General features: G+C 56.6%; 6 protein-coding genes across 6 annotated transcripts, besides 3 other annotated features; 4 read left to right on the top strand and 2 right to left on the bottom strand.

Moving 5' to 3' along the window:
- Nucleotides 1-1,417: 1,417 nt before the first annotated feature.
- Nucleotides 1,418-2,388, top strand: EKO05_0011009 (uncharacterized protein; the record flags this gene model as incomplete). Its single annotated transcript, XM_059637891.1, has 2 exons — nucleotides 1,418-1,490; nucleotides 1,547-2,388. 2 exons carry the CDS (start codon nucleotides 1,418-1,420, stop codon nucleotides 2,386-2,388), a joined length of 915 nt encoding a protein of 304 aa, XP_059493874.1.
- A 335-nt stretch (nucleotides 2,389-2,723) lies between these two features.
- EKO05_0011008 (Protein disulfide-isomerase) lies at nucleotides 2,724-5,001 on the bottom strand (the record flags this gene model as incomplete). Its single annotated transcript, XM_038943758.2, has 3 exons — nucleotides 2,724-3,059; nucleotides 3,121-4,765; nucleotides 4,817-5,001. The coding sequence occupies 3 exons, from the start codon at nucleotides 4,999-5,001 to the stop codon at nucleotides 2,724-2,726; spliced, it is 2,166 nt and encodes a 721-aa protein (XP_038793266.2).
- Nucleotides 4,207-4,260: a tandem repeat.
- Nucleotides 5,002-5,010: 9 nt separating the features above from the next.
- Nucleotides 5,011-5,244: a tandem repeat.
- A 325-nt stretch (nucleotides 5,245-5,569) lies between these two features.
- On the top strand, nucleotides 5,570-6,412 carry EKO05_0011007 (uncharacterized protein; the record flags this gene model as incomplete). The annotated part of the gene is made up of 3 exons (XM_038943735.1): nucleotides 5,570-6,108; nucleotides 6,165-6,269; nucleotides 6,325-6,412. 3 exons carry the CDS (start codon nucleotides 5,570-5,572, stop codon nucleotides 6,410-6,412), a joined length of 732 nt encoding a protein of 243 aa, XP_038793265.1.
- Nucleotides 6,413-6,664: 252 nt separating this feature from the next.
- Nucleotides 6,665-9,053, bottom strand: EKO05_0011006 (origin recognition complex subunit 4; the record flags this gene model as incomplete). The annotated part of the gene is made up of 2 exons (XM_038943954.1): nucleotides 6,665-7,213; nucleotides 7,269-9,053. The coding sequence occupies 2 exons, from the start codon at nucleotides 9,051-9,053 to the stop codon at nucleotides 6,665-6,667; spliced, it is 2,334 nt and encodes a 777-aa protein (XP_038793264.1).
- A 466-nt stretch (nucleotides 9,054-9,519) lies between these two features.
- On the top strand, nucleotides 9,520-10,971 carry EKO05_0011005 (uncharacterized protein; the record flags this gene model as incomplete). Its single annotated transcript, XM_059637890.1, has 3 exons — nucleotides 9,520-9,727; nucleotides 9,774-9,868; nucleotides 9,925-10,971. The coding sequence occupies 3 exons, from the start codon at nucleotides 9,520-9,522 to the stop codon at nucleotides 10,969-10,971; spliced, it is 1,350 nt and encodes a 449-aa protein (XP_059493873.1).
- A 1,076-nt stretch (nucleotides 10,972-12,047) lies between these two features.
- Nucleotides 12,048-12,881, top strand: EKO05_0011004 (uncharacterized protein; the record flags this gene model as incomplete). The annotated part of the gene is made up of 2 exons (XM_038943791.1): nucleotides 12,048-12,093; nucleotides 12,148-12,881. The coding sequence occupies 2 exons, from the start codon at nucleotides 12,048-12,050 to the stop codon at nucleotides 12,879-12,881; spliced, it is 780 nt and encodes a 259-aa protein (XP_038793262.1).
- Nucleotides 12,549-12,641: a tandem repeat.
- Nucleotides 12,882-13,059: the final 178 nt, after the last annotated feature.

Raw genomic sequence — 13,059 nt, 5'->3', positions numbered from 1 at the left:
CGAGCAGTGCGGGGCAGTTGTGGCTTGAGAATGCTGGCTCGGGAATCGAGAGGGCGGTGGTACCGAGAGCTACGGCGCAAGATGTCTGGCGGGGGGCTTCGAGGTAAAAAGTGGCGCGTACGCCAAGCTGGTATTACTCATCGCAAAACCGAGGAACGAAGTGACTCGGCAAGCCGGTATAGTCAAATTTGGCCACTCGGCTCTCAAAGCAAAAGATTTGAAATTGTACTTGCGGTCAGGCTCCAGAAAAAGAAGGAGACGCCAAATCAAAGAGTACCTGATGGCATGTTGCTCTTATCGCTTGATGATCCTGTCTTGATCGACGTTTTCTGACAGCATAGAACGGTTAGAACCGTTATTTTGCAGCTTCGGGCCGTTGGGGTCAAGAACTGCTAGAGCCAAGCTCGATCGACCGACTCTGTTACAGCTGCCATTTTCTTGCACAAGTCATGAACCTGAGTCATGGTGCCTTTTGCTGCACACAAAGAGTCATTCCATGGACAGAAACATTGTGCTGTGGTCATTACGAGGTCCGACATAGGTACTGGCCCTTGTCATGTGTACTAGGTATGTGAGGCTCAACGCGCCAAGGATCGTTCGTTATGTTAGGGCATAATCAGCTTTGGCAGCGAGAACCCCTGGATTGCCACTCTTGGTAGCTATACACAGTGAGCTTGCTGTCTGCAAGTAACAGTGAGACAAGCTCTGTACTGGAGCATGCACGTCATCCTTGGGCCTACGCATAATTATAACAAGCTTTTTGGGTTGAAGTGGTTTGGTTAGATCGATTTCCTTCTTCACCGCAGCTTCCTAACCTAACCCATCCACGGTTAGGCCAGTAATTAGTGCTACGCTAGCCCGGCGCTTTACGGTCTTACCCGCCCCGCCTCAAACGCTTCAACTCTTACCATCTCACATCGATGCGTGCACTATAGCAACCGCCCTTGAGCACCTCTCGGCTGTAATTTGAGACAGTACATACACTATGATAGGGGTCATGTTACGCTGTGTACTTTAGGTAGACATATCATAGAAGACACGGCCGTCTGCTGAGGTCCATCCCTTCTGAACTCTGGACATGCCCACGGCCCACTTCTTCTTACGGTCTGGCTGGACAAGGATCCTCAAACGGTTGGCAATATCACGACCGACGGCCTTTGAGCTCTGAACCTGGACCCTGCATGCGCTTCTAATATCGGCTTCTGAGCCGCTGCTTCTGGTAACATGTGCGCATGTCACCACTCACGCAAAGGTAGCGTGTTGCTGTCGTGGTGGAAGCAGTAGCTCGGGGTCCACCTACCATACAATTCTTAGTCGTTGATTGTGTTTTGGAGGAGTTCCCTCTTCTTCTGGTTCCAAAACTCAGAGCCTCAAGTTCTTGTCTTCCACTTCCATACTCTCCAGAAAATCACACAACATGACGGACTTCCAGATTACAGATTCAGATCTCTCCCGGTCCAAGTTCGAGGGAAAGGTCGTTGTCATCACAGGTACGCCCCGCTGTAGCCCCTTATCGGCTCACATAGCTAAACACACCCAATTGCAGGCGGTTCTTCAGGCATCGGTCTCGCGACAGTTGAACTTCTTACATCTCTCGGCGCAACAGTAGTCAGCGCGGACATCCAACCCCCGCCCAAGGCTGGTTCATTTGTGTTTGTCCAAACCGACGTGAGCCAGTGGAGCTCCCTCACTGCGCTCTTCCAATCCGCAATCGCCGCCCATGGCCGCATCGACTTTGTCTTCGCAAACGCCGGCATCGGACCCCGTGCCAATTACCTCGCGCTCGAGACCGACGCTGCGGGGGAGCTGCAAGAACCCAACAGGGCCACTTTGGACGTGAACCTGAACAGTGTGATCAACACAGCGACGCTGGCCGTGCACTACATGAAGAGCCAGAAGGAGGGCGGAAGCATCGTGCTCATGGGCTCCAGCACAAGCCTGCATCCCGTGCGCGCGATAGACTACGGTACGTCCCCAGCGTCTCCACCTGACCTCATGCTTGGAGACCAAAACCTAACACAGCACCCAGCAACAGCGAAATCCGGCGTCCTGGGCTTCGGCCGCGGCCTCTCCGTCCTGCTCTCCGCCGCCTCCCTCCCCATCCGCGTCAACAGCCTCGCGCCCTCGTGGACCGCAACCCAAGTCCTGCCCGACCTAGCCGACCTGCTGAAAGCCGTCGACTACGACGCCCAGCCCACGGCCGTGGTCGCCAAGGCCGCAGCGTACCTGATGGTGGACGGCAAGAGGCACGGCGACGTCGTGTTTGTGTGCGAGGGCAAGTTCAAGGAGATTGAGAAGGCGATTCTCGCGCCGGCGTACGACAAGGTGCGGGGCAGTGGGCCGAGCGACGATGAGGTGCTGGCGCGCATTTTCGCTTTGGCTGGTTGAGCTGCGTGAGCTGTGAGAAGGGGGGGGGGGGGAATTACGATTGAACGCTGCAGATGTTAATCCTTTATACCCTGTTTTGTATACGAATTCATGAGAACTACAATATGCATGTGATAGCGACTGTCTCTTCCATTTGAACATGACGTGACCAATCAATCAACCAACCAAGCTGCTTACCAAAGGTATCAAGAAATCCAACCACAACGCCAGCGCAAAACAAAGATAGAATGCTCGCCCTGGTGCGTCTCGTCGCGCAGGTGAAGCGTATGGTACACAGTCCCCAACGCCAATCAAAGGAATCCCCGTGAATTCTATCCTTCTATCCATCCGTCCATCTAATCGTGCTTGGCGCCGCCGTTCCCGCTCCCAATCCCACCCAGCAAACCATCCTTCTCGCCGAGCTGGAAGTATCCATTATTAGCGCGCCTGCGAATCTTCTTGCCTGCGAGCAGAGCGGAGAGGACCAGAGCAATGGAGCCGAGGAGTGCGAGAACGGGGTGGTTCCAGGCGAAGTGGTTTGCGGCGAGGAAGATGCGTGAGACGCGGCCCGTGGTGGATTTACTGGGGATCTTGGGCGGGTTCTGAGTCACCTTGTTGATGGTTTCCAGGATGCTGGTGCGTGAGGGCCGGATGGGTTCGCCCGAGATGGTAGTGTCCCAGTAGCGGCGGTTCTGGGGGCATGTTAGTATGCGCGGGTGCGGGATTGGAAAAGGGGGTGGTTCGGGCACTTACGTCTTCGTCGTTGATGACGACGCGCTCGCCCTCCTTGACGTCAATGCCAAAGGTGGTCTTGACCCAGCGTTCCCAGAAGACGCCGTCGACCCAGGCAAATCCCACGCGCGGCCGCTCGATCTCGTCCATGTTGATGCGGATCCCCTTTGCGTTGCGTAGCGCGCGCTCATCTTCTTTGTCATCGGCTTCTTCGATGCGCAGCTGTTTGGCGTCGCGCAGTTCCTGGCGCTCGAGCTGGAAGAGCGCGTCTTGCTTGTCGATCCACTCCAGCGCAGCGCTCTTCATCTCGCGCTTGGAGAGGATGAACTCGTCAGAGCGGGAGCGGCTGAGGATGCCGAGGACCACAATCTTGCCGTCCATGATGTCTTTGGCGTTGGAGGTGGTGAGTTCGGGTACGAGGGGGAGCCAGACAGACTTCATCCATGTAAGGACCTGGCGCGTGTCGCGCATCTCCCTCGGGGTGATGGGAGGGTAGTATGTGGGCTTTCCATCGCGGGAGACCATGAGGCGGGGCCAGGTGGAGATCTTGAAGCGCTCTGACATGGCCTTGTCGTTGGTCTTGACGATCTTGGCTTTGCCGACCAGGCTCAGGGTCAAGCGCTCGAGAGCTGCAAAGTCCTCGGAGGTGGTGGCGTGGTCGTAGAAGTAGACGAAGATGACTTCTTCCTTCTCCTCGAGCGCCTTGAAAGTTGCGGCATCTACATCGTCAACGCCAGCACCGACTGAAGTGGCTTTGTTGGCGTAATCGAGGAGGTCGCCCAGGCCGCGGAGACCCTCATACTCGATGCGTTCGCCGCCGCGGAAGAAGAGCATGGTGGGGTAGCCTTTGACCTTGGCATCCTTGCACAGCCGCTTCTCGACGTCGCAGTTGACTTCTCCAATGTTGAGCTTGCCCTTCATCTGGCGCGCCATGTTGTCCCAGTTGGGCTTGAGGGCCTGACAGTGGTGGCACCAGGGGGCGTAGAACTTGACGAACCAGGGGTCCAGCGTGTTGGTGATGACGGACTGGAACTTTTCTGCGGTGAGCGGCTGGGAGACGCCAGACGGGTTGAAGGTGGACGCGGCCTTTGCCGGTGTGGCCTTTGCAGGTGTAGGTGTGGGCGTGGGCGTAGGCGTAGGCGTAGGCGTGGGCGTAGGCGTGGACTCTTTAGTAGGCTCGTTCTTGAGGCTCTCGAGCTTGGAGTTGGCAACCTCCTTATCCTTGACCTCTTCTTTTTCCTTCTCCTTGACTACCTCCTCGGTATCTGGACCGACCTCGACAGCCTTGTCGCCGGCCTTGGGGAGCTTGGGCCCGCCCTCCTTGCGCGAGCCCGGGCGAATGGTCTCGAGCAGCTCTTCGACCCACTGGCTGAGCCCCTTCATGTCCTTGGAGCCTCGTTGCCTTGCCATCTCCTTGCCGTCTCGGAAGTAGATCAGCGAGGGGTAGCTCATGACGTTGTGGGCGGCGCACAGGTCGGCGGAGGCTATGCAGTCGACCTTGGCAAAGTTGAAGTCGTAGAAGCGCTTGAAGGAGTTGAGCGAGTCGCCTTCGGGCTCGCCTTTTGCGTCAATGGGCTTGGAGGTGTAGTAGAACTCGTAGGCGGTTTGGTACGTGGGCGCGAACTGTCTGCAGTGCGGACACGAGGGTGAGAAGAACTCGACCAGCCTGTGGGTGTGTTAGCAAGTGGCGTCGTTGTACGGCCGCATCGTGTCGCACCAGTTGCCGTGGCTGATGTCCTTGTCGAGGGTCTTGATGTCGAGCACGGGCATGGGAGGTACTGTCTGGCCGTTGAAGACGGTGTCGGGCACCTTGTCCTCCCAGTCGGCGTCGGCGGCATTGTCGACTGCGAGGGTCGAGGCAAGTGTCGCCAGCGACAGGAGCGAGTAGAAGATGGAGCGCATTGCGAGGGATGTGTGCTGTGGATGTGTGCTGTATGCTGTGATGTGTGCTGTGATGTGTGCTGTGCTGTGTGCTGTGCTGTGTGCTGTGCTGTGTGCTGTGTGCTGTGCTGTGTGCTGTGTAATGTGTAATGTGTAATGTGTAATATGTACTGTGTACTGTATACTGCGTATTGTATACGGCGTACTGTATACTGCGTACCGTATACTGCGTACTGTATACTGCGTGCTGCGTGCTGCGTGCTGCCCAGATGCAGCGGCAGTAAGTGTACGTGTGTACTCTCTCGGCGGCAGGCGCGCAGATGAAAGAGAAAAAGAAAAAGAAAAACGTCGACCGCAGACAGGCGGCCCCTAGTGCAACAGAGAAGGAGAGAATGGGAGCATGAGAGTGAGGCGTGGCGGAGGGATGCAGGTGCGTAGGTGCCGGAGAGCAGCGTGGCGCGGCATCATCCCTGTCGAGCTCCCGCGGTGCCGCCAAGACTGTGGAGCGGCGCGCAACTTCCATGACGGCCAGCCTCACCTCGTCGCCCCCCCATTGCGCCACGCATCGCCGTCGACCACGCCCGCAACCATGAGGGCCGCTTCCAGACTCTTCGCCGCCGTCAAGCCCGGCCAATTCCTCGAGGCCGGCGCCCCGACCGGCCTGACGGGCCTCGCGACACACCCCTCGCCGCGCTCGACGCTGCTGCACCACTACAACGGCACCCTCACCAAGCTGCAGCAGATCCCCGAGTCGTCCGTCTACCGCCAGTCCACCGAGGCCCTCACCCGCCACCGCCTGGCCGTCGTCGAGGCCTCGAAGCCCAAGGGCTGGGACGCCTGGCAGGAGAAGATCCTCTCGCAGATCGCAGAGGACCCAGAGCACTTCGAGACCATCCGCAGCGGGGGCGGCACCACCGTCGTCCTGCCCCGGGTGCAGAACGTCGACTACGGCCAGAACCGCAAGGCCGAGTGGGACGGCGAGGTCGCCCCCTCCTTCCCCGAGGGCATCCGCACCCAGAGGGAGCGCAGAAAGGACGTCAAGGCCATGAAGGGCGACAAGGACTACAAGCCCGAGCGCACCTTCTCGCCCACCGAGTTCGCCTCGGAGCCGCAGTACACCATCGAGGCGTACGTAGAGCCTGCTATCTGCCAGAGGCCACCGCCCTGCTAACCACCCTGCACAGCATCTCCGACCTAGAGAGCAAGATCGGCGCCGGTCTGATCGAGGAGGTCATCCAGGTCGCCGAAGCAGAGCACAAACTCGTCGACGAGATGATCAAAAGCCGCGTGTAAGCCCACACATTTTTGTTTCTGTATTGGTGCATGGCTAACGCGCAGGAACAGCTGGGAACCGCTCGAGGAGCCCATCCCCGAGGGCCAGTGGTCGTACGCCGAGCGAGGAACCCACACGGGCACCACGCAGAAGCCGTAGAAGAAAAGTGTGCAGAGGTAGCGTTGTATATAGTACGAGATCTTGTACCAACGAAGAGTCTTGAGTCCCCAGTATTTTGCTATCATGGCCTTGCTATTCTTGCGCTATCGATGTCGCCAGTGACTTCACCTGACCTGGAGGGATAGCCAAAGCAACCGACAGAAGTCGCACATGAGTTCCGTCCGTGATTTCCACAGCAAAGCAGCCCAACGACGCGTCCCCCATCGCCTTGCACAACCAAAACGGCCCCATCTAAATAGCCCTGCACCACCTCTCCAGCCCCCGATCCACGCCCTTCTCCCCTTCCAGCACCCCCCCAATCTCCTCAAGCGCAACATCGCACCTGCACATGCCGAACCCGGCACTCTGGCCCGCGACAACCGGCACAATGAAGCCGAGCGCGACGAGCGCCTCCCACTCCCTGCGCGCCACGTCCTTGCCCCACACTTTGCTCACGCTGCCGCTTGCGCTCAGCCCGCCTGCTGCAGACTGGATCCGCGCCTTGCTCGCCAGCGTCACGTACTCGTCGTACGCCATGTTGAAGTTGCACGTGTCGCTGTCGTGGATGATGTCGAGTCTGGCGGCTGCGATGAGGAGGGAGAGAGCTAGTGTGCTGAGCGAGGGGAGCAAGGTGAGTTTGGAGTCTGTGGGGGTCAGGCTGCCGGAGGGTGTGAAGGGGTGGTTGGGCGCCAGGCTGGCGGTGGGGAGCAGGAAGGTGGTTAGTGCCGAGGGCACGGATTTGCTCAGGTGGAAGGTCGGCGCGAGGTGTGTCGTTAGGAAGGATGGGGTTGCGAAGAGCTTCTGTGGTGGCGTGGTTGTTAGTGTGTCTCTGAGCAGCTGGGAGAGCGACACCTACTTCCATATGGGCGTTCCACTCGCCGAGAACGTCGGCTGGGCCGTCCTTCTTCGTTCTCTTTGCTGGCGTGGTCTTTACGCCGCCAGATAGAATGCCTCGCTCCTCAACGCTCAGTTGGTCGGGCTGAACAGTCAGACACGCCTTGCAGATTTCCTGATAGGCCGTGAAGCTCTTCGCAAGACTGACATGGACATAGCGATGGCTGAATCGACTCTTGACCCGCTTCTCCAGGCTATTCGTCACGTCGATCCGCGTTGTCAGGCCTAGCACGGCGATAGGCGCTTTGCGTGACTGCGCAATATCGAACAGATTGTACAAGAGAGTCTGACGTGGGTGCTGAGCAAACAAGTCGAATTCATCCATGATAAAGATGACAGCCTTAGCTACATGTTCTGTGTGCTCTCCTGTTTGCTCGGACGGGTGGGACAGCAATGCGAGAAGCGTCTGTAGGGTGTCGGCGTAGTTCTTGCCAGGACCGCTGCCATCTTCCTCAACGTCCATCTCTTTGCCCAACTGTCGCCAGATTTCACGCAGCGCAATCTTGTCGTCTGTATGAATGAACCCGTTCAGTCGTATGACGTGATAGTCCTCGGCGTTGTCCTTGGATACTTCTGACAGGACTTTGTTTACGAGGGCTGTCTTGCCACTGCCTCGCGCTCCGATCAGGAGCAGTGAGTTGCCCTCTCCTGCTGTCACGGTGTGCTCGACAAGCTGGTGGACAGACTTGTACTCTTCATCCAGGCCAACCAGGGGCGAGGCACGTTTCCCAGTAATGCGCTCCATGACGATACTCTTCAGCAGGTCCAACGCGCGGCCCGCTGGAAGGTCACCATATATGATGGCGGGCGCTGGCAGTATCTTTTGGGCTGACGGAGGCTTGTTGAAGGGACTCGGCTCGGTCGGGTCAAGCATACTATCCATTATGCTGTTGCCGTCCACCTCCAAGTCATCGTCGTCTTGGACAGGCTCCAGAACAGGCGAGCTCTCGTCTTCTCTATTGTTGGTATGGTCGGCACGATTTCGTCGGCGTCGCTCTGCAGCCTTCTTGGTGGTGCTCGGTGGTGGACGTTTCGCTACTTCGTTCTCGGTGTCTGGTATCTCTGCTCGAGTCCGAGCTGTTTTGCTTCGTTTGATGGATTCAGACGGCGTGACAACAAAAGCTTCCTCCACATCATCGTCATCAGCCCCCTCTTCAGGACTTGGCTCCTTCTTCTTCCGCCCTGTTGATCTTGCCGTTGGTGTCTTGCGTGCGGCTGAACGAGGCGTCTTTGTATGTTTCGAAGGCGTCGCAGCCTCAGCAAGCTCATCCTGAGTATCCGTGTCGTCGCCTTTCTCGTGTTTGTAGCTGCTGATCGAGTCTTTGAATGCGCTTCGGCTCGCGCTTTGGGCGTTCTTGGTGGATCGTAGTCGCCCACGTTTCGGTGTCGTCGAGGGCTGCTGGAGTTCGTCTGCAGTCGCTGTATCCTCTCTCTGGATTGCCTTTGTCTGCCGCTTCTTCTGTGTAGTCGGTCTCTCTACGCCGAGCGCTCCTTCAATGTCGTCGAAGATATCATCCTCCTCCACGACAGCGTGTTTTGCTGAAACACCATTGCTCTCGTGCTGAGGCTTGCGCCGCCGTGCTGTGTCCTGCCACACGTCTGGAAGGGCCGCTCCTTTTTTCTTTGCTGCTGATCGAGAAAGCCGTGCCGGCGTCTTCTGTGCGGAGCGCGATGCAGGCGTGCTGATTCCGTCGCTCTTTAGGATATCGAGCTTTCGTCTCTTTGCAGAACGTGGCGAGTCGTCCATGTTTACGGTCGAATATCAAATACGAGATTTATTGGCGGCGTAACATGTTGGTGAATAAGTGCAGGCGATGCGACTGTTAGTAAACACTTGTACCCATCAGTCGCGTCCATCACTCGAGATCACGCCTCGCTAAGAGCAGCCGCACCCCCTGCAGAGCTTCCCCAGACTTAGACTTGCATTTCCTCTCCAACCTGCATGCATGGACATTGTGCAACATCATGATCACCTCTATCTCTGCCATGATGCCCAAGCAGGCAGCGCAACAATTGCAATGCCGTTGCGATATCGGACTACCATATGAATCAATGCTCTGGTCAAGCCACGGCAACGTTCGCATGCGTCATCTGAGGCGCTTTCACACGCCCTTCGACGACTAGCGGCTGTTTGGACCACTTTTGATCGATTTATATACTGCAAGCCCGCTACTAACTGTCAAAGATATACTGAGATTAGAACCGAAAGCGCTATGGCGTCTCACAACAGCACAGAGATCGAGTTGACCCCGCAAACACAGAACTCTTCTACAGGGACTCTGACAGATGTAGAGCTGCTTCCCACCGGCGCCGGCATGCCGCCTGAAAGCGAAGAGGGTCACTCTCTACCACCCACGGACGGCGGTAAAGATGCGTGGTTGTTTCTCTTCTCTTGCTTTATGCTGGAGGCTCTTATATGGGGTGCGTAGATTGTTTTCTTGCACACCCACATTGCTAATAGAAACAGGCTTCCCGTCAACCTACGGTGTCTTCCAGGAGTACTATAGCAGCAACGACTTCGCTGGATCCAGCAATCTTGCTATTGTGGGCGCTTGCGCAACGGTGATAACCTACCGAATCAAACCAGGCGCCATTCCTGTTGGCTAACGTTATCCTAGGGTATCATGTATATGGATATTACATTTTGGTTCGCGGTCTTGAAGTGCTATCCGCGACTTCGTCCTTGGGCAACTCCAGTTGGTCTGGTTGTTATGTGCCTAGCACTTGGTCTGGGATCGCTATCCACAAGCGTTTACCATCTCATCCTCACCCAAGGAATCATGTACGCCATCGGCGGCGGCCTAGCTTGGACGCCTATCCTCTTCTATATCGAAGAATGGTGGGTACGAAGACGAGTATTCGCCTACGGCGTGACCATGGCAGGCTTGGGTCTGTCTGGTGCTATCCTGCCCCTTGTCCTGGAATGGCTCCTCCACAGTTACGGCTTCCGAACCACGTTGCGAGTCTGTGCGCTCAGCTTCATTGCCTTGAACTTTCCGATATTGTTTTTCTTCAAGCCTCGACTGCCACAGTCTCAAGTCAATCTGCCGTTCAAGTTTGACATGTCATTCTGGACATGCTCGAAGTTCTTGATCCTGCAATCAGGAAACATCTTCCAGAGCCTTGGCTATTTCCTGCCAGCAATCTACCTGCCCACCTTCGCCCGATCACTCGGTGCCAACACAATCGAGAGCACGGTGACTATCATTCTTCTGAATGCTGCAGCCTTTGTAGGATCACTGGCTATGGGTGTGGCGGTCGACAAGTACAGCATCGTCAACTGCTTGTTCATCACGGCGATAGGCTCGGCCACTGGCGTTTTTCTTCTTTGGGGCCTATCTACATCGCTGGCCCCACTCTATATCTTCAGTATTGTCTACGGTGCGTTCGGTGGCTGTCAGGCGAGCACCTGGAGTGCCATTATCCGCGATACGAAAGAAAAGCGCGCTAGCGCTGATTCGGGTATGATCTTTGCGTTCTTGTCTGCTGGCAAGGGTGTGGGTAACTTGGCCTCTGGTCCTCTCTCGGAAGCTCTGCTCCATGCGGGGACTTTTAAAGCTGGCTTCGCATACGGCAGCGGTTACGGTGCGCTCATCGTCTTCACCGGCGCAACTGCTCTTCTCAGTGGTTGGAGTTTTGGAGCGAAAAGACTCGGCTGGATGTGAAGTCGTCCGTCGTTGTGTTCTTGTAATCTTCTATCGTCGACCGACTGGACAAGTTCTGCGATTCGTAAAACAAGCGTTCGATTGTTTCAACGTTTCCCAATACCGAGTTAATCTTCTGTTTCCCCGGAACTAACCTTTCTGTGGGACCAACGCCTGTCAGTTTTGAAGGATCTTCTCAGTTGTACGTCACATAACACCGATGGCTTGAATGAACTTCGGAGAACATGAGATTGTGTGTCCCGGTGGTATACTTGTGACATTTTGCGTACCACCACGACGATGTGTGACCAATCAGAGGCCACGAGGCCCAGCTTGACAGGCATGACGCGTACCCCTGAAACGGAGGACCCGCACCCGCAGAGCCCCTTCACTCTAATCCGTTACTGCGATCAGCATCTTCCAGCTTGTTGGGGCTACTAACCGTTTGAGCGAAAGTGACGATGTGCGTTCGGCAGTATATCTGTGGATCAACCTGTATCCGTCAAACACCACAACCCGAACGATACGCAACATGGCTTGGGAGTGCTCAAAAAGCACATGTTCGCCCTTGCGGCTGACTGGTCAGGTCTCGAAACAGCAATTGAGATCGGCATGATGCTGTCCGATCCATGCTTTAACCGTAAGGCTCCGTGTGTCAAAATGACTGACTGAGCAGGTCTGGACGCTTTGTTTACTCAGTGCATTCGTTCCCAAGTATAGGACCTACGGTCAAACCCCAGCGCTACTCGGAACGAGGTCGTTCAGAACTCCCAAGCATTGGCATTGTCAAAGCACTGGCTTGTGTGGAATTGCGGGTGACAGCGCGTCTTGTGGGTCTGGCAGATGAACGGGGCCTTGATCTTGTTTGGCAATGTCGACCTCAAGGTATATATCGAGGTCCGTCTTGGACGGTTCCAACTCATCAACCGATCTTCATTGATTCTGTGTTGCCGTCTTTCGCTCCGCTTTGCAAGCCGATTTCTTGTCATTCTAACATTACATTCTTTGGCTGTGCCAGTCTTCTTTCAACTCTCAGTCCCCTCATTCGCACATCTCCATACCATCTCATCAACGAGTCCTCCAGCCAAAAGTTCGACATGAAGTCTGCACTTATCCTCTCGCTCGCCGGTTCCGCCGTGGCAGGTATGTCCTTCTTTCGCTGCACTCGCTTTCCATCAACCACCTAACACATTCCAGTACCATCTTTCGGCAGCTTCATTGACGCCATGTTTGGTGGCTCCGACAACAGCTATGCCTCGAACCCCTCTGACCTTCCCAACTTCCCAGCCATTGGCACTGGTTCCGGAATCCCTTTCCCTACAGCAAGCGGCGCTCCGTTCCCCACCGGCAGCGCTGGCGCCTCTCCTTTCCCCTACCCAGGCTCTGACCGCCACGTGAAGCCTCATGCCGAGGCACTGCACATCGACTACCACCTCGCGCCCACCGTCGCCGCCGCCATCAAGAAGAGCGAGTTGAAGTACAGACAGCTGGGAGGTTCCCCGCTCCCATCTTTCAGCCTATTCGACCCCAGCGCCACTCCCACCGGCCTACCCACCGATCTCCCCGGTCTGCCATCCGGCACAGAACCCCCTTCTCTCCCCACAGACGCACCAACCGACCTCCCCGGCCCACCAACCGACCTCCCCGGCCCACCCACAGACTACCCCACCCCACCCGCCGGCGGACCCACCGCCTCATTCCCCTTCCCTACAGGCGGAGCCCCATTCCCAACCAACGCACCCTTCCCTACCGCACCGGCTGGCACAGGCTATCCCGGCCTGCCGACCACACTCGAGACCCTGACGCGCGGTGCACGTCCGACCAGTGCCCCCGACGCGCCCAGCCAGGAGGACAGCCAGGAGCCGCAGAACGGAAATGCGTGGCTGGACTGGGTCAGCGATCTCCTGACTGGCGGCAAGGATGGGAACTGAGACGTCCTTATCCTCCTCTCGCTCTCGGTTTGAGAGTCGAGGGGATGCGGAGCATGGGTGTGTCCCTGGTAGGGCGGAGGAGCGTCTTGATGATGCGGATTTCGATTCTTTTGGCATATTTTAGGGTAGCGTTGGTGTATCAATTGAGCATGTTTCATTGTGCAGCTTGTGAGGTGCT

The sequence above is a fragment of the Ascochyta rabiei genome, chromosome 21, assembly GCF_004011695.2.
Source record: "Ascochyta rabiei chromosome 21, complete sequence".
In the NCBI taxonomy this organism is placed as follows: Eukaryota; Fungi; Ascomycota; class Dothideomycetes; order Pleosporales; family Didymellaceae; genus Ascochyta; species Ascochyta rabiei.
This window is presented reverse-complemented; position numbering and strand designations above follow the sequence as displayed.